Below are 27,430 nucleotides of genomic sequence, written 5' to 3'. Positions count from 1 at the left end.
TACCTAATTCATAGAGCTATTATAAAGATTAAGTAAATATACAGAAAGCACTTACTCTGTGCCTTGTATATGGTCAGTATTCAATAAATGTTAGCTTTTAAAAAAATCAATATTATCATTCCATGGGTATTTTAAAAATAGAGCATCGAGGCCCTAGCTGGGTAGCTCAGTTTGTTAGAGTGGGTTCAAACCCTGGTCAGGGCACATACAAGAATCAACTAATGAATGCATAAATAAGTGAAACTACAAACTGATGTTTTTCTCTCTTTTTATCCCACTTCCTCTCTCTTAAAACAATTAAAAAAAATAAAGTGACTAACTCCCAATGTTTTTAAGAAGTACTTACTCACATACTTACTTACATAGCAATATTAATGCATTGCGAATTAGTATTCTTGCCAAGAAAATGCTTACCATGAGCCAAATCATGAAACAATCAGACACATCCCCAATGTAAGAAACAGTATAAGACTATTGGCTTGTATTCTTCAAAAAAGTTATCATCATGGAAAGAAAAAAGGCAAGTGACTATTCTAGATTAAAACAGACTAAAAGAGACACAACTATAGCAACACATGAAACATGCCCGGATCCTACAATGAAAAAGAAGCCTAGCTAACAAAAGACATTTTGAGGGTAGCTGGGCAAATTCAAATATGGATTTTATATTAGGTAACATTTCTGAAATGTTATTCTTTTCCTAAATCTTATAATGATACAGTACATACATAATAGATTGTCCTCAGTTTTAGAAAATGCATATGGACAAATTTAATGATGAAATATCATGATGACTGCATCCAACTTTCAAATGGTAGAGCAATGAGAAATAAGAGACAGAAAGAGAGGGGAGAGAGGGGGAGAGGGGAGAAGGAGGGAGAGAGAGAAAGCGAGAGAGTGAGAGATGGAGGGAGAGAATATGAACAATGTGGCCGAGGAGCCAATATTGCATGTAAAAACCAAAAGACCATTTTAAATATAAGTAAATTGTAATTTGACCACATAAAGCTAAATATAATTTCGCTCCCAAACTTCTTTCAGGTAGTATTTTTTCTAATTACATAAGTATGAAAAGAAATGTCCAAAAAGGATATTTATGAAACAATACATACCCCCTGAGAGTTCTATGGGTTTTCCCCTGTGCTGGGTTAAGGCGGTGGATTTCTGGACACAGGCCGATAATACCATGGCATTATTTTCTATTTTCACCTCTTGTTCTTCTTGGCAGAGGATGCATGTCAGCACCTCCTTTTCAGTAACAGATGGACCCCGTTTAGGACCCAAAGCAATTCTACAGTAGTCACTGACTGCTGGGATGCTACCAAAAGAAATGACCGGAAATGAGGACACGTTTTGATCATTTGTCTTTATGTTTTGGTAGATTTTAAGTAACTATAGGGCAAGAACTTTAAGAATAAAAACAAAAAAAAATTATATTTAGCAATATTAGCTTAAAATCTTTCCCCCTTATTTTTCTGGCTTTTATCAGTTAATTTGCTTACTAGAAAATACATTTTTGTTGCTAAGTGCAAAAAAAAGCAGATCACAAAGCAGAATTTATATTATAATTATATTTTATTGTATCTAAAAGCTGGGCTGTTTTTTTCTGATTATAAAATCAACACATGTATATTAAGAAATTTTGGAAAATCTAGAAAAGTATAAAAAAAGCATTATATTCTCACAACCTAGAGATAATCACTTATATATTTCTATTTGTAACAGTTTTTACATAATTAAGATTATAATATATATACAGATTTGCATCCTGCTTTTACTCACTCATATTTTAGTTGTTTTTTCCTCTTGTTAAAAGTTCTTCAGAAACATTATTTTTAAACGGCTCCACAGTACTCTTACTAAATGTGCAATAACAGTTTTATCCATTCCCTCTTATTAGCATTTAAATTTCTATTCTATTTCAGTAACTTTGGTAGCTATTAAATTTAGCAATTCCTAGGGTCAATCTGTATGATAATAATATAATAATAATACTAAATATTTATAAAGCACTAATTGCAATGTGAGACACTGTTTCAAATTCTTTTTTTTTTCTATGTTTTAATGTGTTACCATTTCTTTTTTTTTTTTTCTGTATTTTTCTGAAGCCGGAAACAGGGAGACAGTCAGACGGACTCCCGCAAGCGCCCGACCGGGATCCACCCGGCACACCCACCAGGGGGCGATGCTCTGCCCCTCTGGGGCATCGCTCTGCCACGAGCAGAGCCACTTCAGCGTCTGGGGCAGAGGCTGAGGAGCCATCCCCAGCGCCCGGGCCATCTTTGCTCCAGTGGAGCCTCCGCTGCGGGAGGGGAAGAGAGAGACAGAGAGGAAGGAGAGGGGGAGGGGTGGAGAAGCAGATGGGCGCCTCTCCTGTGTGCCCTGGCCGGGAATCGAACCCGGGACTTCCGGACGCCAGGCCGACGCTCTACCACTGAGCCAACTGGCCAGGGCCCTGATTCAAATTCTTTACACTATCCTAACCTGTTTAATCCTTCCAACAATCCTACGAGGTAGGTACTGTTGTTACTTCCATTTTTCAGATGAAGAAACTGAGGCCTGAGATGATAAGAGACTTACCTAATGATTTATCACTAGGAAGTAGCAGAGCCAGGATTTAATGCAGATGAAGTGACTTCCTAGGCCATGTTCTGAACTACTCTGCAATATTGACTATCTGTACAAGAAGCTCTCTTAAATGTCATAGATCATTCAATAAACTGGGAATAACTTAAATGTTTATTATCATAAGTGTAAATGAAATTACATAATAAAGAATACTATGCAGTTTTTAAAAGGTGCGTCTAGCTAGTTGTGAGACCTCCTAGGAAGCATCCAGCAATAAATAAAATAAGAACTATTAGGGGACACTACTAGAATTTTGTGGATGAGGGGCCAGAGATGCTAAATATCCTACAATTCATGGAGCATAAAAAAGAATTGCTACCCAAATACCAACAGTGAGAAACACTAAGCTCGTTTTATAAATGTAAGAATATACATAGATTTCCCAAATATACTACCATGTGGAAATGCAAAGTTGCAGAATATGTACATAATAACATTTGTGCAAATAAAACAAAAGACTGAATGACACTATATAATTCCTATGGCTACATGTATTTGTATGTAATAGCAAAGTAAAAATTATAACAAGACATATGTAAAATTTGTTATCTCTGAGAAAGGGGTCTAGGATTTCGGTCATTGCTCAAATAGAACTTGAGTTTTATCTCTAACATCTGATTTTATTAAAAAAAATAAGTTACTGTAACTGTGAAATTAAAATTTCATTTTTTGCCTGACCAGGTGGTGGCACAGTGGATAAGAGTGTCAAACTAGAATGCAGAGGACCCAGGTTTGAAACTCTGAGGTTGCTGGTTTGAGTGTGGGCTCACCAGTGTGAGTGCAGGGTCACTGGCTTGAGCGCAGAGTCACTTGCTCTGCTGGAGCCCCCCAGTCAAGGCACATATGAGAAAGCAATCAATGAACAACTAAGGAGCTACAACGAAGAATTGATGCTTCTCATCTCTCTCCTTTCCTGTCAGTCTGTCCCTATCTGTCCTTCTCTCTGTCACTATCTCTGTCTCTGTCATAAATAAACAAACAAACAAACAAATAAATAGAATTTTGTTTTAAAAATGTAAGACTATTTTCGTGACTCTGCGATAGAAAAAGCTTTCTTAAAGATAATACAAAATGTTAAAACTCAGAAAGACTAATACATTTGTCTTCATCAACACTGAAAACTTCTCTATGGTTAAACTTCATAATTAATGTTAAATAAATATGGATATGAGAAACACGCAACAAAGTTAAGTATACATAATTTTAAAGGACTTATACAAATTAAGATAAAAGTAAAGCACCCAACAGTGATGGGGAAAAGAAGACAGGCAACTCACAAAGACAGAATGTCACACATTGTCACAAAATGTCACTAATGAACAATATTAAAAGATGTTCAACCTAGTACTAACTAGTAATCAGAGAAATTCAGACTGACACCAATTTATAATTTTGATTAGTCCAAATTTTCAAGTACTGATAATATTAAGTATTGGTCAGAGTGAAGAACACGGACAGTTTCATACACTGTTGGGAGTAGAAACGCGTAACACTACTTTGAAGGACAATGTGACAGCATATTAAATTTTAAATAATTATGACTCAACCCTTTCACTTATTATATTCTACCCTTGAGAGGTACTTGTACAATTACAGAAAAGTGCACATATAAAACCTTTCTACACACACACACACACACACACACACACACATAGTTTGTAATAACAGAAAATTGGGAAATAAGGAGAAAACTACTTAAATGCCCAAAATAAATAAAATATTGAATATATATGTGTGTGTTTGTGTGTGAATCCACACTATGGAAAACTATGCAGCAGTCATAAGGAATGATAAAGAACCTATACTAAAGATATATATATATATAGATATATATATAGTAATCATTCTTTGTAGTTTTTGTTAGTATAAGTAGCTTCACGATTACAGACATATTATAGAAAGAATGTTTCTATTGTTACTGAAAAAGCACAATTTACTAAAAGTATCCACAACCCACATTGTTTTAAAAAGCTGTGAAAGCTTGTTTTTAAAAAATAAGTATAGGAAGTATTTTCAATATTTTAAATTGGAATGCTGTTCAATGTACTGTTATTTTGCCTCCTCCTTTTTCTCATTGTTATCTATATGACAGCCCATAAGCTGTGGCTCTCAGAAAGCAAATCAATTTCCCCAAGAGCATACTACAGTTAGGATTCAGAGTACCAGATGTACAGATTCCCATTCCAATGGGCTATCCAAGATTATAACTATATGCATTGTCTTCTCCCTCTTTAAGAAAAAAAAATATACATATAAGGTCTACCGGAAAGTTCTGTCCGTTTTGGGAATAAAACAAAATACAAATTTTTCTTACCGTCAATAAACTTTATTAAAATAATATATTTCCACACCAATCCTATCTTCCAAATATGGTCCGAAATGGTTTGCTGAGCTGAATTAAGCCTTTCTGCGATCTCCGATGTTGTCAGAAAAGGATCTTGTTCCAACACGGTCTTGACAACATTGTCATCAATCAAAGATGGTCGCCCAGAACGTGGCTTATCAGAAAGGTCGAAATCACCTGTTTTGAATTTTTCGAACCATCTTCTGCATGTCCTATCAGAAACTGTACCTTCATCAAACACTTTCAATAAATTTCTACATACTTCTGTAGCATTTCTTCCTTGTTGAAATTCATATACAATACAGTGGCGTAAATGAACTTTATCAGTAGCCATGGATACACTATCACTTCACACATAAGACTAACGTGAATCAACTTTGTTTTAGTTAATTTGCTACGTCAGTATGTATACATTAAGTGATCAAAATAGAGAGGCACACATGCGCCAAATAAACGTGCTTACGTGTCAAAACTTGTGATAGAAACGAACAGAACTTTCCGGCAGACCATATATATATACCATGGTGTATACTGTATGTGTGTGTGTATATATATATATATATATATATATATATATATATATATATATACCATCTTTCTTGTGAGGGATTTTTTTCCAGTCCATAATAACTACAGTCACTTTTATTAGAAATCATAAAAATGTAAAATATATGAACTGATGCATAATTTTGTATCTAAAAAAGCCCACGTATATAAGATACCAAAAGTCTATTTCTACTTCTTCTGTTAAATCTTTCTTTTTTGTGCATAAATGTTCCCAAAACACTGTTTCTTAACATAAAATTACATTCAATTCATACCTTAAACCTTTACTGTCCCCTTTTTACCTTAAAAATAATGTAATTTCTCTTATTATAAAATATATTTTGGAAAAACATTATTTAAAACGAATATATAATTTTTCCTCCAAAAACCAAGTTGTTAATTTTTAGTTTTGCTTTTATTTTACCTCTCTTCCTCCATAATGGAGTCTTCTTTCCCAGACATCTCTGATGTACTATCATACATGAGTTTGTGAGTTTCAATGAAGTTTTTCTGTAAGGCAGACATCTGAGCCATGATCTTCTGGCGATGCAGCCTAGCAGCTTCAGCTTTTCTTTTTCGTTCTGCTTTTTCTTTATCATGAGTAATCTAGGTATGACGAAATCACAAAAATTAGGTAAGAGCTATTGTTACAATTCACATATATTGTTCAGCCAGGCGAGTTTCCTAGAGTAAGAATCTGACAAAGTTGATTACCCCATTCCTTAAGCCTAGATTCAATCTTATGCCTCAAAATTAGCATCCATTCTCCATCATTTCACACACCTAACTGTTCCTTTGGTTGTTTCAATAATTTACCCTAAGGGCCAACCAAGTACTGTAAATACCTAATAAACTTTTTTATACTCAGTGCAGGTACATTAAGAAAAATATTAAACGCAACAAAATTTTGAAATCATTTGTCATTGATTTAATCATTGACACTTAATCAATTTAAGTAAACCTAATGATGTTCAACAGTTACTGCTAAACATTTGCTAAGAATGAGAACTTAAACAATATTATTGAGATGTACTGGCATTGTTTTATTGTGTATTCTAACTGAAACCCAGTGTTTTCCTTCATAACTACAAGTAATTATTTTAAGATTTAAATAACCAAAACCTGATTCATTATATTAAGGAAATTAACAGCCTAAATATTACTGTATTTCACTGACTCTAAGATATACCATTATCATATGTTCCACTAAGAATGCTACTAATTAAATTATAAGGAGCCATAGACTGTAAGACATATCCCAATTTCACATATTAAGACATTTTTTAGATTAAAGTATTTCCTAAAGAGCTCCTTGCATGACCTACGGTGGCACAGTGGGTAAAACATCGACCTGGAATGCTGAGGTCACCAGTTCAAAAAAAACCCTGGGCTTGCCTGGTCAAGGCATATATGGGAGCTGATGCTTCCTGTTCTTCCCCCCCTTCTCTCTCTTGTTCTCTCTAAAATGAATAAAATCTTAAAAAAAAAAAAAGAGCTCCACTGCACATCTATTTCCTCTGAGTTTATAAAATACATGTACTATATTGACTAACTACAAGTCAAGTACCACTAATCCCTGAAGTGCAGAAACTTAGTGAACAATAGAAATGGACATCTCACATACTTTACATCAAATAGGTTCCTTCTAACAAAAAGAAGCAGCTCCCTTATCAGTCAACTTCAAAGACAGAGATGAATGTCACCATTATTATGGTATTACCTCATCATTCTTAATAGAGTCTGATTCTGATGCAGTTGCTACAATTAAACAAGATTTTTCTCTTAATCGCTTAACTGTATCAAACATCTGAAAAACAAATGAAACGTTAAAAAATTTGATTACATTGAACAGGAACAGAAAAACTGATCTGATTTTGTCATCATGTTTCCAAATATCTTTGCCTTAAACTCACACAACTACACATATACACAGTGACTCCTGATTGTGGAAAACACCTCCCCTAGTTTATTAGCAATCCAGCTGAGGAGAAGGTTGCAGGTAGCAAAATCAGCTAATTCAGTTTGCAGGTATGACCATACCTCTGTTATTGCTAGGGAAAATATTTTAATTCTTTATATTTAAATACATTCTCACAAAAAGCAATCCTGCTATATATACAAAATTACTGTTTCCTGCCTTCCATTTTCACTTAATCATTTATCTTTAGAGATAGTTCCATATGTATAGCTATATCATTCTTTTTACCAAATATCAAGGTTTCACCTATATGATGGTATATCCATAAATTTACTAATACAGTATTTTATAACAATACTTTGTCTGTAGACTATAAGTGTTGAACTAAATGACAGTTCAATTTACTTTCTTAATATACACAGAATAGTTAAGTACTACCTTTGTTTCTATTTTAATTTTGTATTTTTAAATGATTATACTGGTAAATTTAACACAAATATTAAATATTCATGATATCTATATAAAAAGAAATCTTAATAACAACATTGCTAGTTTATAGTTATATTATCAAATTACATTAAGCTTGCTTAAGAAATGTCTTAAATTAAGTAAGAAAAAGGGCTGATTTCAAAAAAAAAGAAAAAGAAAAAGGGCTGATTTCTTGAAGTACATATTAGTACAAAGACCTTCATTTTATATGAATATGAAAAATAACTATTCTATATCCTAATTACCAAAACAATTATCTAGCTGATAAGGTTATATCAAAAGGTTTTAATAAATACAGTAAGGGGAAACTCTATAACCTTGGCTTCCTGCTTCCACGTGGGGGGTCAATGGCTCAGTTGGAGGCCCCTCTCCCCCTCCATCAGGGCACCTATGAAGAAGCTGTCAATATACAACTAAAGTGCTGCAACTATAAGTTCATGCTTCTTATCTCTCTTTCGCTGCCTTTGTCTCTTGTCTCTCTCACACTAAAATAATATCCTTCAATGGTTTCCCACTATTCTCAAAAATAATATACACTCCTTTACCCTGACCTGTAATGTCCTATATTTCCTGGTTCCAGCTGCCCCTCTGACCTTGTTGCCTACTTTTCTCTCCATCTCCCCATTTACCACAGTCATGCTGGCCTTCTTTCTGGCCACCTTAGAGCTTTTTGCTTTGCCAATCCCCCTCTTTCTAGAGTACTCTTCCAGATTTTTATAAGTCTAGCTTCATGTCAGTTAGTTCCAATGTCACTTCCTAAGAGAGAACTTTTCTGATTACCCATCTAAAGTTACTCCCTACTCATCTGAATTATCCTGGTATTTTCCTGTTTATTGTCTATATCTCAATTGGTATGTAAACTCCATGATAGTAAGCACTTTATCTGTTTTGTTGAGAGTCTAGAAATGAGTGCAGCACACTGCAGAATTCAATAAATGCTAACTGAATAACACAAATGAATCATTAAAAAAAATCCACTAAAACAGAATTACTAATATGAAACATAGAACCATAAAAACCAGTAGTAAATATCAATAATTTCACAGGTATATAGTGGTAAATCTTAGAGGTAAGCAGAAGATTCTTAAATAATTAAACCAAGATATAATCAGTTATCTTCCAGGTTTACCTGGAGTATCCATGTTATCATGTCCTTCTGACCTTCTAACTGGGGAATTCCTTTGAGTTTTTCCAAAAGCATTTGTATATTCTGAGCATTCATGGCCGAACTTCCTAATCCTTTTTTAAAACACAAAAGTTATATACCACAAATATATCTTTATAATTATATATAAATTATAATTTATAGTTAATGTTATTCATATTGATAACCAAAGTTTGCAATCAATCCCTTAACTACATTAAGTTTTTAATGGGAGAATCTGCAAATACATGAAGTACTAAGTACTGAATTAAACAACTTGAAAACTTGAATTACTTTAGGTATCTCTTGTTCATTTTCCACTGGGACTGCTAAGTGACAGCTACTCATACTAATCTGTCTCTTGCCTTTCTTCCACATGTCTCACTGTTTAATAAAATTACTTAAATAAGAACCAAATTTCCAAAAATATAAAAGTGGGAGCTGTCTTGGCCATGGCCAGTAACATAATGGATAAAGAGTTGGCCTGGAGCAATGAGGCCACCAGTTGGAGCCCAGGGCCAATGGCGCAATCCTGAGGGTGCTGGCTTGATCCTCAAGGGTGTTGGAGAAGCAATCAATGGCACAACTAAGTGGAACAACGAGTTGATGCTTCTCTTTCAAAAACATGTGGGAGCTGTTATTTCTATAAACTAAATAGATTTATGATGTCCTCAAGGATCTAAAAAATTGTATAAATACAAATAAGATGCTTTCTCCTCTTGGTCTTATAATCGACATCCCTAGGATGTGTTTTGGGAAAAGTTGTCTTAATCAGGTAACATTTAATAAAAATCTAATCGCCCTGGCCGGTTGGCTCAGTGGTAGAGCGTTGGCCTGGCGTCTGGAAGTCCTGGGTTCGATTCCCGGCCAGGGCACACAGGAGAGGCGCCCATCTGCTTCTCCACCCCTCCCCCTCTCCTTCCTCTCTGTCTCTCTCTTCTCTTCCCGCAGCTGAGGCTCCACTGGAACAAAAGATGGCCCAGGCGCTGGGGATGGCTCCTTGGCCTCTGCCCCAGGCGCTAGAGTGGCTCTGGTCGCAACAGAGCGACGCCCTGGATGGGCAGAGCATCGCCCCCTGGTGGGCGTGCAGGGTGGATCCTGGTCGGGCACATGCGGGAGTCTGTCTGACTGCCTCCCTGTTTCCAGCTTCAGAAAAATACAAAAGGAGATGACGTCAGAGTAATGGCGGGGTAGGAAGCGATACCGATAAATCTCCCCCAAAACAGAAAAATACAAAAAAAAAAAAAAAATCTTATCTAAACTTATCCTATTCTTCCAGGTTGAAGACAGTGCAAAATGAACACTAATTTACTCAGATTAAAACATACTTGAAGCCTTATGATAAAAGTCAAAAGTCACTTCTTCTTCAGGAGCTTTTTGAAGCTGTTGCTTTTCTTCTAGTAAACCCAATGCCAGAATATGAAATGCCTAAAGGAGAAATATGTAAGAAAATCTTTAAAACTGTGCTTCTTCACATAAATATATTTTAAATTCAAGTATAAAAACAAGGGATAGCTAAAAATAAAATAGGCAAAGGTTACAAACCAGCATTTTGAAGAAAGAAATGATAAATACATATATAAAAAATGTTCAACCTCACATAAAATTAAAGGAGTGTTGCCTGAATGGTGGTGGTGCAGTGTTATAGAGTGTCGAGCTGGGACACTGCAGTCCCAGGTTCAAAACTCCTAGGTCGCCAGCCTAAGCACAGGCTCACCAGCTTGAGTGCATCTTCACTGGCTTGAGCATGGGATCATTGACATGGTCCCATGGTTGCTGACTTGAGCCCAAAGATCACTGGCTTGAAGGCCAAGGTCACTGGCCCAGTCTGAATCTCCCTCATCAAGGCATGTATGCGAAGCAATCAATGAGCAACTAAGGTAATGCAACTATGTACAAGTTGATGCTTCTTATCTCTCCCTTTCTTTCTCTCTCTCTCACTCAAAAAAAATATGATGCAATAATAACATGCCAGTTTATTATTAGCAGGAGCAGTCTTTTAAATATTTATTTATTTTAACTGAATTTATTGGGATGACACTGGTTCACAAACCCATACAGGTTTCAAGTGCACAACTCAACAAATTACCATCTGTCAGGCCCTTAAAAAAAAAAAAAGTACACACACACACACACACACACACACACAAACAAAAAAAAAAATGGTTCCCAAGAGCAAGAATGCTAAAAACATAAGAGTGTGTGACTAAGAAAACCTGTGCCACACTGATGCTATTTTTATTGATTCCTGAGTCTCAGGTATAAAAGTTGTGGTTCTGACTCAAGTTAGATATTTAGACCAGGAATCTTCTTCAGACCTCCACGAACTTATAAAGTAGAGAAAATATGTCAGGTATACATACCATCTGGAGCATCCCTTCAGTCCACAAGTTAGAATCTGTGTCTAATGCCCGTTCAAATACAGTCCTGAGAATGTACACCATGATATCACAATTTAAAAGGTTAATCACTTTGCTGAAAGCAGGGCAAAATTCAGGAGGAGGTGGTGGTGGTAATGCTATAGTGGTTAAGAGATGGATTAAAAAAAAAAAGACAGACAAGTACATTTTTATTTGGGTTATTCCACATGCAAAATTGCAAATGACAAAGTCATGTATTATATGTGAAAACAACAAATGATCTTTGTTATCTTTAAAGCACTAAAAACATCAATGTCAAGAGAAATATAAGTCACTATGTCAATCACCCAAAATAAACTCCATTTGCTATAAATTTAAAATTCTATCACCATTGATGTAGGCCATATCTTAAAACAAAACACTCGATGGTTGGCTGCTAACAAAACCACAGAAAATATCAAAATGAGTCAATTCAGAATCTCACTTTTTACCTTCATCTTTGTTTTCTTGTTTTCTCTTTTTCTTCTGCATATGTTCAGCCTGTACATTAAAAAAAAAAAAAGTCTATCATTAAATGTACTGCTTGGTAAGAATGCCTACAAATGAAATACTTTGAAGCAGGCAGAAAAAATCCACCTATCAACCAAAATATTTTATACACTTAAGTGTGTATTCAAAATGCTACTTTGCTCCAGAAACAATGGCTGCCCTAGGGAAGGCCACTGCAAAATAGATGGTAATATCTCTCCTTAAGATTTAGTGCCCATTTTTTCAGTCAATAATATTCACGTAGTGTCTTATTGTTAGATACTTTTGGTATAACTAGGAAAATTTGAATATTACCTGTTTACTAGATTAACATTATTGATTTAATTTTAATTTCTTAGGTGAGAGAATGGCCTCTATTAATGAGAACCAGTATAAAGCTACAGAAAAACCAGAAATTTTTCTGTGGAGTTAGAAAGCATGAAGCATTTTAGATTTATTTTCTGAAGAGGATACCTTTTCATACCTTGCTATGCTGTGTTTTGGAGTAATGATAAAAGTACATATTGAAGTCTTTCAGTGATTCATCTTTCAGTTCATAAACTCCATGGCCTGAAACACCTGGTTTCCTAATTAAATAGAAAATATAGAGATGAACTTCAGTCTTCTTCAAGTATAAAATACAGACAAAACAAGAACCTAAAAATAAATCTAAAAATAAAAATCTAGAGAAATAAAACATATATATCTCACTCAGTTTGCTTAAACTAAAATAAAAATTTTCATTCCAATAGTAAAACTAAAAACCTATCCCGTATGTTCAAACTCCTGATAATAGCCAAGCTGTGTTTCATAACCATAAAATTCAAACAAAGCTGAGGAAGTTTGTTTTATACTACATCAAACTGATCCCATGCCCTTCTTAAATTCCTAAGGCTTCTTGTTAGCCTCTGAAGCCTAAAGGTTGCCTGTTAAACTAAAGCACATTATATCATCTAAGGTTAAAACTAAAGTGGTAGTGAGACATTATGTCCTCAATAAACTGTAGATGAAAATATAGTGTTGAATCCTCTATACAGCACTACAGGGAAAAGCATCAAGGCAAAAGGAGTACACCATTTTTGCTCTGCACATTTAAATAGCTTTTTGTTTCTAATTCTTCACTGAAATATTTCATTGAACATTATTAGAGCACTAAAAAAGCTACCTCTTTTTTTTTTTTTTTTTTTTTTTACAGAGACAGAGAGAGTCAGAGAGAGATAGATAGGGACAGACAGACAGGAATGGAGAGATGAGAAGCATCATCAGTTGTTCGTTGCGACACCTTAGTTGTTCATTCATTGCTTTCTCATATGTGCCTTGACTGTGGGGCTACAGCAGACCAAGTAACCCCTTGCTCGAGCCAGCGACCTTGGGTCCAAGCTGGTGAGCTTTGCTCAATCCAGATGAGCCCACGCTCAAGCTGGCGACCTCAAGGTCTCAAACCTGGGCCCTTCTGCATTCCAGTCTGGTGCTCTATCCACTGCGCCACCGCCTGGTCAGGTGCTACCTCCTATTTTTAAAGCTATTTGAAACTAGTAATTTATCTATAAATATAATACTGAAACAAGTAGAAGTTCACTACCAGTATCAAATTTTTAAATTTCAAGAATTAATCACTTAAACTCTTATTTGCATTTTTATATATCTCAAAGAATCAAAGGATTGTAAAATACTGTTTAAACTTACTAGAAGTTTCATGTTCAGGATAAACGATTTTTAAACTCTGGATGAAAACATAATAGTTTAAGGTATCTGTGTTTTACCTTAGGACAACTGATGCATGCCAATATTCTTGTGTGTGTGTGTGTGTGTGTGTGTGTGTGTGTGTGTGTGTGTGTGAGAGAGAGAGAGAGAGAGAGAGAGAGAGAAAATACTTCCAAATTAAATTAAAATATGTAAATTTAAAATTGGTTGTGTATCCAATCTGCCCCAGATTCAGTAAATAAAAACAAACAAAACAGAAAAATCTAATAGAGAAAAGTCTAAAATGAATGTATAAAATAAAAATTTATAGAATTTAACAAAATAAAACTTGCAGAATAAATTTATAGATAAAATCATAGCTTCTTTTATGGGAAAAGTTTTGTTATGTGCTAAGTCACTTAATATCACACATACTGGTATTTCTCATTCATCTGCCCAAAATACTCATTTCTTTAACAAAGATGTGCTAAGTGCTTATTTTGTACCCTCATTCTCCTTTTAATCTGTACTCATCTCTTGGGAGTTTAGGCATGAATTTTAGAGCTTCTATAAAGTATCCAAGGTATAAGAACAAAGATCATCTAACTCTCATAGTAAGCATAACCATTAAGTACTTACTTAAATGTGGCCACTTTGTTTATGACATTCTCTAAGCCAGTTTCATTATTTTCCTGTTGAAACAATATTTTTGTTATTTTTACCTCATGTAATGACTTTTTCTTTTCTTACTGTGAACTAAAATAGATTTTATACATAATAAATAAAAGATCCATTTCCAATATAAAAGTTAGGTCTAAATCCAATTAGCTTTGTTTGGAGGGAACAATTTCTTGAGATAAGACTTAGGTATAAATTGCTTAAGGAAGAAATTTCATCTAAGTTTGCCCTCATGCACGTATACACACACACACACACACACACACACACACACACACACACACACACTTTAAAGAAAACAAGAACTTTTCTTTCTGTAGTATGTTCATCATCCATACCATTTAAGCACATGTCCATGATGTACTAATTCCTAAAATCAAGGTAACAAAGTAAATGGGACCTACAGCAAAACATTTATGTAATGTCCAGATGTATTCAGGTTTTTGCAATTATATTACAGTTTTGTTTACTTTCTTAATTGGCCTAAACTTTTCTTTCAACAAGAATTTTTTAAATGAAGTCATTTAAAATCAGGATAAGGACCTAGTTAAAGATGATAGATTCCTAGTCTTGCAAAAATTAAGAAAGACTCCTTTTAAAGCAGAACAAAACACGTACTTGGGGTAAGCAGTGAAAAGTTGGGTATACCCTGAAGAATATTTTCAATAAAGTGCGGTATGTGCATTACTAGCAGTATGTGAAATTACTTTAGGTGGCACACAGTGATATATTTTAAAAAATTTGAAGTTATTCACTTTCTAAAATATATATTCAGGATAAAAAAATAATCCAGAACATCAAACCTGTTATTTCACTTATATTATTGCTTAGAAAGATGCTAAGGAAAATTAAGTAAATTGATTTTAGAATGTATTCATAATTATAAAATTGATTAATGGGTAAGCAAAACTTATACCAAATGAATACAGTTTAAGAATTAGTTAATAATGAAACTGAAACTAGGCTTATCAGAAAGATCACTTTGTAAGGTATATAAATGTCTAGTCACTATGTTGTACACCTGAAACTAATACAATATTGTATGTCAACTGTACTTTAAAAATAAATTAATTTAAAAAATGAAACTGGAAAAGAGATACAAATAATTTGGGAAGAAAATGACCAACAGTCAGTCAAAGCTTATTTTTATTCTACTTCTCTGGAAAGCCCTGATAGTGTAGATAAGTCTGATTTTCTTTTAAGAATCACTGTTATAATTCATAATTAAATCTCAAGGAAAAAAATGACTCATAATCTTTAGAACTATTACTTAAATATCACTATATATATATATATATATATATATATATGGACATAAATATCATCTGTGGCAGCCCTGATAAGGCACCCAACACACCTCCAGTCTGAGGGAATAGATAGTAAGAAATACAGGCTCACTCTGGGAGACATGGAAAGGCATCAAACCTTGTTTAGACCACTAAGTAGTCTAGGATACATCTATCTAATTTCCTTCTCTCTTTGCTTTACCTGGGGTCAGACTTGCATCATAGTCTGTTGGCTGCCCTCCCCAAGTCTTTCTCAGCTTCCTCACCATTTTCTCTCCTAGGCACTGTTCATAATAAAATCTTAAATGTTTTGTTTTGACATTTGCTTCTCAGACAACCCAAACTAACATTCCACCCAAATAATCTCAGTATTTTAGGTAGCCCCCCCTTTCCTCTAAAAAAAATCTTATTTTAAATAAAAAAGTCAAGGAGTATCTTGCTCTAAACAGGTGTCCCCAAACTATGGCCCGCGGGCCGCATGTAGCCCCCTGAGGCCATTTATCTGGCCCCGCCGCACTTCCGGAAGGGGCACCTCTTTCACTGGTGGTCAGTGAGAGGAGCACTGTATGTGGTGGCCCTCCAATGGTCTGAGGGACAGTGAACTGGCCCCCTATATAAAAAGTTTGGGGACCCCAAATGTCCCTAAATAGCTACAATGTTTCTAAATGTTTCTTAATGCCCAAAAGCCCAGACTTAAAAGTTTTATACCATTAAAAAATGAATGGTGACAATTTTACAATTGCAAACTTGCTAAACAAATTTTCCTAAGACTTTGAAGTAGCTAATTAATCTTGAGGTAAATGAAGTAAAAAACAAAATCAGTCTTACATTCTCGGGTAAATTTTTGGCAATGGCACTGTGTGGCATGGGTTCAATACAAAGCAAGTGAATAATTTCTCTCATTGTGACCTCTTCTTTGGTCACATTTCCCACTCCAGGTACATAACGCTCTCCTAATACAAACAATGAAAACAAAAGTAAAACAATTAATTGCTTTCTATTTAAATCTCTACCAACCAGGAGACCTTACACACAGAACATTGCATTAAATTAAGTCTATAAGAGAGGCATTGAAAATTATTGAACATGTTCCTAAAACTGAACAGAAGTCTATTTGTTGAAAGGAAGAAGAAAAATGAAGAGATCTAATGAACATAGGCCTTCTCCTAACTTTCTTTACACACACACATACATATACATACACATACTCACACATTAAATAAGGCCCCTCAATTAAATTAGCATGTGTTTCTAATCCAGAAAACAAGGCAGATGGCATTGAATGAGCAGTGGCCATCATTGAATAATAGCTTTTCTTTCAAGATCTTCCTCAATTTTGTCTTTCATTGTTATTTAAGAAAGAACAAAGTGAAAACTGAAAAACAAAATACTTAAAAATGTCAAAACAATAATATGTATCAGGAATGACGTGTTGCAAAAATGCCCACATAATTAGGTGTCCATTTTCCATCTCAATAAACTACAAAATGGAGAAAGAAAATAGCTAAATTGAATAGAACATCATTGGTGTTAATAGCAGCATCTAATTCCCATTGCCTCAAGAAGGCTTACAGTATCTGGCTTTGTCACTACTGATTTTCAATACTCTAACACGTGTACTAAGTACTATTATATCTACAACATATCATATTACAAAGATATCATACACAAAGACAGTAATCCTTTGCCTAAAAGGCTTGATGAATTCTAAAAAATAGCAAGAGAATGACTTTTTGTTAAATGGATTTATTTCCAACAGACTCATTTCTCTTTATATTTGTAAAGCACTTCGAAATTTTCTTTTTCCTCACCAAAACAGTATTCGTTAGAACTTCAGTGTTAGAAGAAACCATAGAGCTCATGTAGATTACCTTCACGTTTTATAAATCAGGAATTTGAGACTCAAAGAATGTAAATGGGATGCTCTTGACAGTTGATAGCAAGGCCAGGACTAGATCTTCTGATTCCTAATCTGAATCTTTTTCTACTTTTTAATGTTTTCTACATTATAAAATCAAAGGTTCTGTGTATGTCTCCCTCCCTCTCTCTCTCTCTCTATATATATATATATCTATATAGATATATATATACACACACACACACAAACAGAGGATCCTCAGGTTACAAAAAGTCTTGACATATGTTTTGAATTTAGGATGCTCACTCCATAAAAACTTTAAAAAATTGAGACCTGACTGTTTTGGCTTATGCTGCTAGCATCGTACTTACAGATTACGTGGGTGAACTAGAATAGTTTGGTTGAGAGTGGTGGAAGAATACGCAGTATTCTTTTTCTGCGGCTTAGTTGTATTTTTATGTTCTAGATTATGATTTTACAACAGTGTTAGGATAGGTAAGTGACTTAGGCTAGGGTGTGTTTCGACTTACACCAAAATTCGGGTTATGTCTCTATCATAGGAACAGAACTATGTCATAACTGAAGGATCCCGTGTATGTGTGTGTGTAAATATATATGTTTTTAATGTTTGTTGACTTCTAAAATTAATGAATTTAGGAATATAGCAATTATTAACTAAAAATCCAATCACATAAGGACAAAAAAAACCAATAAATTTAAGTACACACTAAATAAAAGCAAAATAATAGCAGTAATAAAATAGTAAAAATATAAAACAGCAAAAATATGGTATAGTATTAAATATTTTATTATAAAGCATTCCAAAAGCAAATATAAAAACTGTCCTCAAGTTTTTATAACTTAATAAAGTATATCATTAACTTTAAAAATCTTTACACGTTTTAATTCCATTTTTTTCATCAATTTCTTAGAGAATATTCTGGAGAAGAGTTATACCTGGAAGATTTACATCTCACTTAGCAACAAAGGCTTACCACACTTCCTGTTGACATAAGCAGTTTGTCCAGCAACTAGCTCTTACAAACAAGTAAAATGAACCTATGTTTTCAGATTTAGCTAATGGCTACAATCCTCACTAGGAACTAGTAATATAGAGCAGTTTGCTGCAGCGAAGTTAAGAAATAAGAGCCAGAATGAGAAGTCAAGAACTTTTACTAATCTAGTAAAATCAACAGATACTATAACATAGAACATACAAAAGTAAAATCATGGCCAATATTTGCAGAGTAAATTAACAGGATGACACAATAAAAAAATATTTTAATTAGACCTATGTTACACTGAAATTTATATATATATAAAAAATTTAGTACTCAATGTATAGGTATTTTTTATCTACATCTATACGATAAATATATCCCAGACCTCTATAAACAAGTCTAAATAATTATAAATCGATATTAAAAAGTAAAGACATAATAGCTGAGCTTTTTTTAAAGGTGGGTTTCTAAACATATTAAATAACATTAGTCACATTAAAAAATGTTCTATATTTGGGAGAAGAGCAAAATGGTAAATTATAGCTCTTATTAATGTTCTCTCCAAAAAGTAAACCATGTTCTATTTCAAAACATGTTTTAATCTTACCCACAATATAGATGAGGACTTGAAGCATTTCTTCTATTAATGTATTATATTGTTTAATCAAATCCTACAGAATCAAAAAACAATAAATTAGTCATATAAGAACCAAAAACCTTGATACAACATACATTTTTGGATCAGACTCATGGTCCTGCTGGTCCAGTATTTCCTTTCAGACCACAGCACAGAGAATTAGGAAGTGAATAATCCCCTTTTTGACATTTCAAATTCAACAAGGTTCCTAATACCTAATGAATGTAACAAGAACTCAATAACAACTGTTAAATACTATTATTGTATTAATTATCCCTCATATATCCTTAAACCAACAAACTAATTCTAATCTTTACCTTTTCCTCTACTACCGGCTTCCTTCTTACCTGGGTTGGTGAGGCACATTATGGTGAGAGTACCCTTTCCTAACACAGTTCTCCTTAAACACTGTTGTAAATTAGATATTCATTTTCACTATGTATTAAAACATGACTAAAAAGTAGCTTTGTATTTTATACCCTATTCTTTTTTTTAAATTTAATTTTAGAGAGAGAAATGTTAGAGAGGAAGAAAGAGAGAGAGAAACATTCTTTTGTTGTTCCACTTATTTATGTATTCATTGGCTGATTCTTATATGGGCCCTGACTGGGGATCAAACCTGCAACCTTGGTGTATGGGGACAGTGCTGTAACCAAAAGAACGATCCAGCCAGGGTATATCCTATTTTTTGGCCCTTTACAAGTGACTTATAACTTGAAGGAATAAAATAATGTATTTCACTGATTGAATCAGTAGCTCTGATTGAATCAAGAGCTACTTTATAAGCTGGTATCAAATATTAAAACAGTGAAGATGTGACAAAACTCTATGAAACAAATTATAAACTATGAAAAATATAACAAATACAATAAATGAAGAATTAATAACCTTACTAAATAAAGAACTTTTACAAAAACAGAAAAAGGGCCAAGGATAGGAACAGATAATTCACTGACAAAAAGGGGGGGAAAGGCCAACAATCATGAAAACACGGTCAACCGCACTGATAATTAAAGAACTACAAATGAAAATGAAAGACTATCTTTCACCTGTCAATAAAAAATAAAAAAATATCAGTGCCATGCCCTGGCCAGATGGCTAGGTTGGTTAGAGCATTGTCTGGAAGTGCAGAGGTAGCCAGTTCACCCTGTTAGGGCACATATTGTCATAGATCAATGTTCCTGTCTCTCTCTTTCTCCTCTCTCTAAAATAAATAAAATAAAAAATAACAGTGCCATCTATCCTAATACTAGGACCCAGTAACAACACATGCAAAGTAGAAACCAAGGGATATTTTTTTTTTAAGATTTTTATTTATTTATTTTTTTTATTTTTGTATTTTTCTGAAGCTAGAAATGGGGAGAGACAGTCAGACAGACTCCCGCATGCGCCCGACCGGGATCCACCCGGCATGCCCACCAGGGGGCGACGCTCTGCCCCTCCGGGGCGTCGCTCTGCCGTGACCAGAGCCACTCTAGCACCTGGGGCAGAGGCCAAGGAGCCATCCCCAGTGCCCAGGCCAACTTTGCTCCAATGGAGCCTCGGCTGCAGGAGGGGAAGAGAGAGACAGAGAGGAAGGAGAGGGGGAGGGGTGGAGAAGCAGATGGGCGCCTCTCCTGTGTGCCCTGGCCAGGAATCGAACCCAGGACTTCTGCACGCCAGGCCGACGCTCTACCACTGAGCCAATCGGCCAGGGCCGAAACCAAGGGATATTACTGGTTAACTATTAGTTGCTCTTTCATGGACAGTGATTTGCTGGTCTATTCCCAAGCATCTAGCCCAGTGATCAGAAATCTATAGTCAGTGGGTAAAATCCAGCCAAAAGCTTGTTTTTTGTATGACTACAGTGGCTAGGAATAATTTTTACAGAATGTACAATCAGTTGGATGACAGGCAACACTAGCACTGAGCTTCAAGTAACATGTTACACCAACAAGAAAAAATTTTTCTCTCTCATTTTTTACACAGCACTAAGTTTTATCAGGGATTTCATTAAGGTTAAATCTCTAGAAATGAGAGAGTCAGTTGGGGGTGCAGAGCACATGAAGCCTCCTCAAATCTCATAGTAAACCAGGGGCTCAGGATCTTTGGAAGGCTCACTGCCTTGTTCTACGTACTGATTATTATAAGGATATTGCTTTGGTCCCACAGTTTGGTAGGAGAAATAAGTCTCCCCTACCCAAAATATGAACACCATGAAGGCCACGAAACCAAAGTGGTGCTTACACATGAGATTCCAAGAAACAGGTGTGGGGATGCATCCACACAGTTCCTGGTACAAATACCTAGGGCCCAGTGAATGGGTTTACCCCATTTCGATCTCAGGTCTGGATGATCCCAGTCATACCATGGCTCCCTCTTGTACTGTGAGCAATTGGGGAACTTTGGGTAGTTGCCACATTCAATGCTTGCATCTGGATATAGCTCGTAGTCTTCTACCTGCATATTATACTTCTTGGTGGAGGTAGCTCTTTCTTCTGGGGTCTTGGGATCAGGCTGCAGGAGCATGTCCTTGGCAATGTGGGAGTCTGTCCATGCACCATGTGCCCAGTTTCCCTTTGCAGTTATTATATTACAAGCACCACCATCCCCTCTGTTCCTGGCAGCCGCCATCTTGATGTTCTTACCGTTTCCAATTCATTCTTTTCATTAATACACTTGTACTACAAAACCGTGAATCAATTAATATCAATTCTTAATTCTATCAATAAAAATTGTGGAAGTTTATTTTCTATTTGGTATATAAGAACCTTATATACACTCAATTTGGCTTCTTGGCCCACTAAGGTCAATAGGTATTACTGTTAAAAAGGGAGCCAATTACTGTTTCACCAATTCTTACTTTATTTATACGTAATTTAAGTGTGCTACTTTGTAGTTATCATTTTTGAAATTCATATTTATTCACTATACACAGGTTCTCTCTTTATTGCTGTTATTGTTTTATATTTTCAAAGGAAGCTCACATTTTTAGGCTTTTTGGCAGTTTGTTTTGGTGGGTGCCGAATTATATGCAGTGTGATAGTAAAAGGTAATTGAGATCATCTAAATATATACTTTAGTAAATAAAACCCAAGAAGGCAAAAAAAAAAAAGTGACATTACAGATATAATATACTGCTAGAGAAAGCTTAAACCAAAGTAACTTTTCTGAGAAAAATGTGACAATATATATTAAGAGTCTTAAGAAAAAGCCCAGTTTTCTCCAGCAAATCGACTTAAAGAATTAAATTTTATTTTTTTAATGGGGTGACATCAATAAATCAGGATACATATATTCAAAGATAACAAGTCCAGGTTATCTTGTCTTTCTTTTCTTTCATTTTTTTTTTTTTTTTTTCTGAAGCTGGAAACAGGGAGAGACAGTCAGACAGACTCCCGCATGCGCCCGACCGGGATCCGCCCGGCACGCCCACCAGGGGCGACGCTCTGCCCACCAGGGGGCGATGCTCTGCCCATCCTGGGCGTCGCCATGTTGCGACCAGAGCCACTCTAGCGCCTGAGGCAGAGGCCACAGAGCCATCCCCAGCGCCCGGGCCATCTTTGCTCCAATGGAGCCTTGGCTGCGGGAGGGGAAGAGAGAGACAGAGAGGAAAGCGCGGTGGAGGGGTGGAGAAGCAAATGGGCGCTTCTCCTGTGTGCCCTGGCCGGGAATCGAACCCGGGTCCTCCGCACGCTAGGCCGACGCTCTACCGCTGAGCCAACCGGCCAGGGCTTGTCTTTCAATTATGTTGCATACCCATCACCCAAAGTCAGATTGTCCTCTGTCACCTTCTATCTAGTTTTCTTTGTGCCCCAAGAATTTATCTTAACAAAATAACTAGGCAAGTGTTTAAACCTTGAGGTACAAAGATGTTTATAAGACCAAAAATCTAAGAAAGCTCTTCAGCAATAAGATACTAAAGTATAATGCATTCAGACAGTGTAAAACTACCATATTCCCCCATGTATAAGATGTACCTTAATTTTGGGGCCGTGTGCTCGCTTTGGCAGCACATATACTAAAATTTTGGGAAATTTGAAAAAAAAATGTATTACATAAAGTTATTGAACTCAAGTTTTATTCATCATAAAATTCATACAACTCCTCATCACTGTCAAAACTCCCATCCATTAGCTTGTCCTCATTTGTGTCTGATGACGAATCACTGTTTTCATATTGCCTTGTCTTCAGTTCCATCTATGGCATTTGAAATGCCACACTTCTTAAATGACTTGACATCTATTTCAATCTTGATATTATCCCAGGATCTTTTCACTCAGGTACTCCACTCAACCTCTGTCATGAAAGTGGACAATCACTTCTCAAGCGATGTCTTCTGTTGGCATTGTTTTGCATTTGAAAGTCAGCATAGGACGCAGCTTGGTTCCGTTGGCACAGCAAGCTAGAACAACTGTATAATGGCTCTTTTCATGTCCACCTGTCTTCACAGTTAGTTTTCACCCGCTTATCAACAGTTCTGTTACTTGGAACATCAAACTGAAGGGGGACTTTGTCCATATTTGCAATCTGTCCCAACTCAAACTGATGCGTCTTCTGACATTAAAAGACTACCAGTGGTAGTCAACCTGGTCCCTACCGCCCACCCGTGGGCGTTCCAGCTTTCAAGGTAGGCGGTAGTGGAGCAACCAAAGTATAAATAAAAAGACAGATTTAACTATAGTAAGTTGTTTTATAAAGATTTATTCTGCCAAACAGCGAAAATCTGACATAAAGTACTTGGTAAGTAATTATTATTATATACTTTAACTTGCTGTATAAATTTTATAAAGTTATTTCCCTACTTTATAAATCACCATTACTGTGGAACTGGTGGGTGGTCAGAAAATTTTACTACTAACAGAGATACAAAAGTGGGCAGAAGGTACAAAAAGGCTGGACTAAAAGATGAAATTCAAGGACCTTCTACTCATAGCTTTTAGGCATCTTTTGGGCAAGTCTGGTGCATGTACGCATGCTTAGTCCATTCTGTTTCATGAATCTGAAGCACCAGTTGTGTCCTCCTTTGAAATCAGTAACTTCTTTTTTATCAGCGATTCTTCTTGCCTCATGCTGTACCATCTTTGTGGACACAGGAATTGCAATTGTCCTTTGCTCTTCAATCCATATCTTCAATTCCCTCTCTAAATCGGGCCATTTTGCTGACTTCCCTCTCATGGCCTTCTTCTGCTGTGGCATTTTCAGTAGGGTTTCTTCTTCCTGTAGCCAGTCTCAGATTGGTTTCTCAGTTGGAGGAGGACTAAACTTACATTCAGCAGAATGATTTCAACTAACTTTTGCAAACTGGATCACTTTTAACTTGAATTCAAAACTGTACGAAAATCTTTACTGAACCATTTCTGGGCAGAACATGGCAAAAGGTAACCTAGTGTAATATACCGGTAACAAGTATGAAACAATGTACACAAAGACAACAAGTGCGAAAAAGCAAGAAATGCAAGTAAAAAAATCTACAACCACTGTTTAAGACGCACTCAGTTTTTAGACCCCAAATTTGTTGAAAAAAAAAAAAAGGGGTGTGTACTATACATGGGGAAATACATATGTATACATAGATATATACGCATGTTAAATACAGTGTGTCCGTAAAGTCATGGTGCACTTTTGACCGGTCACAGGAAAGCAACAAAAGATGATAGAAATGTGAAATCTGCACCAAGTAAAAGGAAAACCCTCCCAGTTTCTGTAGGATGATGTGGTAACATGTGTGCATGCGCAGATGATGATGTAACACCATGTATACAGCGGAGCAGCCCACGGCCATGACAGTTGAGATGTAGACGATACAGAGGAAAGTTCAGTGCATTCTGTGGCTCACTAAATTCAAATCTGTGACCAAAATGCAACGTGAATATTGGCGCGTTTATAACGAAGCGCCACTACATAGGAATAACATTACTTAGTGGGATAAGCAGTTGAAGGAAACTGGCAGTTTGGTGGAGAAACCCTGTTCTGGTAGGCCATCAGTCAGTGATGAGTCTGTAGAGGCTATACGGGATAGCTACCTACGGAGCCCTAAAAAATCTGTGCGTGAGCCTGCATCAAACCGCACTAAATAGGTATGAAACTGGGAAGGTTTTCCTTTTACTTGGTGCAGATTTCACATTTCTATCGTTTTTTGTTGCTCTCCTGTGACCGATCAAAAGTGCACCATGACTTTACGGACACACTGTATATGTGTGATTTTTGCAGATATACATGAAGAATAAAAATCTTGAATAAAATCAGAATTGTAACAATTAACTGACATCTCAGTTTCTGTTGCTTACCTGGTCTTTTGTGGATATAGTCTTGTTAAAAGCATCAGCAAGTTCATACCTCTGAAGTATCAGTAATAAGAACTTGTTGGGGTCCATTAAAGATGCACCAATCTGTGAAAAACATACAGCATCACAGTTCTTGTGTAATAAATGAAAAACATTTTGTTTCCAGAAAAATTATCAAGTCTGCAGAAGATAATGCAGTAGTCCTTTCCATTTCTAAAATATAAAACCATATTTAAATAGTGATAAAATTTTAAGTAACTAAGTTAAAAATAATTATAAATCTTTTATTACAAGGAATCTAAGAAGGAAGGCTAAGACATAAACAGTAGAAGTAATTTAAATATTACCTGAAGCATGATGATATCTTTATCATACATTTCTTCTCTGCACTTAACATCTTGGTAATAAAACACCTATAAAATAAAAGGTAGAATAGAAGCTATAAGAATAACTTCATTTCAAACAGAATCCTCAATATAAACTATTCTTAAATCTTTCTCTAAAAAAACAAAAACAAAAGCCTTTCTCTAAACTAGAAACCCCAAGAACATCTTAGTGGCAAAAAATAAGTTATAAATCTACAAATCATTTTAAGGAATTTGTGAGGATAAAGAGAGAAAAATGTGGCATAAAAATATTTCAGAGTTAAAATGTTCTGTATTAGTTATAACTCTCAATATATATAGCAAAAAAATCTATTTTCCCTAAGTGCATAATACCCACTTCAGTAAAAGTAAACCGATTTCTACATTCAATCATAACACCATTTTCCTCCTAAGTGGTAATGTAACAATTTCTATTTCAACACCTTTTAGGAAATGCACTTCTCTTTTATTTGCTCTAAAACAGAAGGAAAAATTGTATGGTAGTCATCAATCAAGAAAGGTGGTAGGAAGACTACAGGTCCCCAATTAAGGTAATATTCTGAAAAGACCTGTGTTAATGGGCAGGTTTCTGGTAGTATTACTGACTTTTACCTAATCATTGACTCAATAGGATAAAAGGAGATATGTCTACATGGTCACTATAACTTTCACTTCTCAGCTTATACAAGAATATACTGAAAGCAAATACAGGCAGTCCACAAGTTGCAAATGAGATAGGTTCTACAGGTTTGTGAACCTCTTTTTTAAAAAGATTTTATTTACTGATTTTAGAGAGAGAGAGAAATGGGGCAGGGGCGGAAGTATTAACTCATGGTAGTTGCTTCTTGTATGTGCCTTGACCCGGCAAGCTCGGAGTTTTGAAGTGTTGACCTCAGCATTCCAGGTCTACACTTTATCCACTGCACCAACACAGGTCAGGCTGCAAGTTTGTTTTAAGTTGAATTTGTATGTAAGTTGGAACAGGTACATTTACCTATTAAAAGCAACTTAGGACAGATGTTTGTCTTAACATAGTATTTATTTTTACCTTTCTATACATATAAATACTTAAAGCATTTTCAAACCTACAGAACCTATCTCGTTTGTAACCCATGGACAACCTATACTCAGCAAAATCCAAGGACACAAGGTAAAATTATATTTTTTAAAAATCAGAAAATGAACACATTCATAAATGTGAATAAGTGGCCTTGCCATACCTGGCTAATGAGAGAGAGTCCATTTCTTCGCCACATCTCAGCAACAACCTGGGCAACCAATACCAGACAACGCAAAGGATATTCCACTAGAACCTCTACTTGAAAGTCCTCCTGGAACAGAGTGAGGTCAATTTCAATGTACTAGGCATAGTACATTGGACTCTTGTAGATTTCAATGTACTATATACAGATGTAAAATTACTAAATGGAAATTATTCAGGTGGGTTTCAAAATATTATTTTTCTTTCCATTCATCAACCAAGAGGGGTTTAGAATAGGATATAAGCAAATCAACACTTAATATAGTCACTTACAAAAGGTACAAATTCATGGAGTCTTGCAATTGTGCCCAACTTACTTAAACGCACATGAAGACCTAAAGGTTAAAAAAAGAAAAAAGAAAAATGAGAACACTGTAAGTCCAGTTAAATCTGTTTCTTAGTTAACTCGTCAAGTATAGAAATATAGTATGTGAGATT

The 27,430-nt window shown here is 35.4% G+C and overlaps 1 protein-coding gene and 1 pseudogene across 2 annotated transcripts in view; both read right to left on the bottom strand.

Annotated features, from left to right (window-relative positions):
* UBR1 (ubiquitin protein ligase E3 component n-recognin 1) overlaps positions 1–27,430 on the bottom strand; it is a 180,133-nt gene that overhangs the window by 74,425 nt on the left and 78,278 nt on the right. For both annotated transcript variants that reach the window (XM_066343754.1, XM_066343755.1), the window contains exons 16-30: positions 27,266–27,327; positions 26,952–27,062; positions 25,714–25,779; positions 25,370–25,471; positions 19,071–19,134; positions 16,433–16,557; positions 14,280–14,332; positions 12,442–12,544; positions 11,921–11,969; positions 11,433–11,587; positions 10,398–10,497; positions 9,055–9,164; positions 7,239–7,325; positions 5,943–6,124; positions 1,113–1,318 (exon numbers count right to left, since the gene is read on the bottom strand). In XM_066343754.1, coding sequence (XP_066199851.1) covers positions 1,113–1,318; positions 5,943–6,124; positions 7,239–7,325; positions 9,055–9,164; positions 10,398–10,497; positions 11,433–11,587; positions 11,921–11,969; positions 12,442–12,544; positions 14,280–14,332; positions 16,433–16,557; positions 19,071–19,134; positions 25,370–25,471; positions 25,714–25,779; positions 26,952–27,062; positions 27,266–27,327 — 1,575 coding nt within the window. The remainder of the gene's footprint in view (positions 1–1,112; positions 1,319–5,942; positions 6,125–7,238; positions 7,326–9,054; positions 9,165–10,397; positions 10,498–11,432; positions 11,588–11,920; positions 11,970–12,441; positions 12,545–14,279; positions 14,333–16,432; positions 16,558–19,070; positions 19,135–25,369; positions 25,472–25,713; positions 25,780–26,951; positions 27,063–27,265; positions 27,328–27,430) is intronic.
* On the bottom strand, positions 21,154–21,713 carry LOC136375916 (NADH dehydrogenase [ubiquinone] 1 beta subcomplex subunit 8, mitochondrial pseudogene; annotated as a pseudogene).

The sequence above is a fragment of the Saccopteryx leptura genome, chromosome 6 (assembly GCF_036850995.1).
Source record: "Saccopteryx leptura isolate mSacLep1 chromosome 6, mSacLep1_pri_phased_curated, whole genome shotgun sequence".
NCBI lineage: Eukaryota > Metazoa > Chordata > Mammalia > Chiroptera > Emballonuridae > Saccopteryx > Saccopteryx leptura.
The sequence above is the reverse complement of the archived record's forward strand: the minus strand, read 5'-3'. Positions and strand labels throughout refer to the sequence as shown.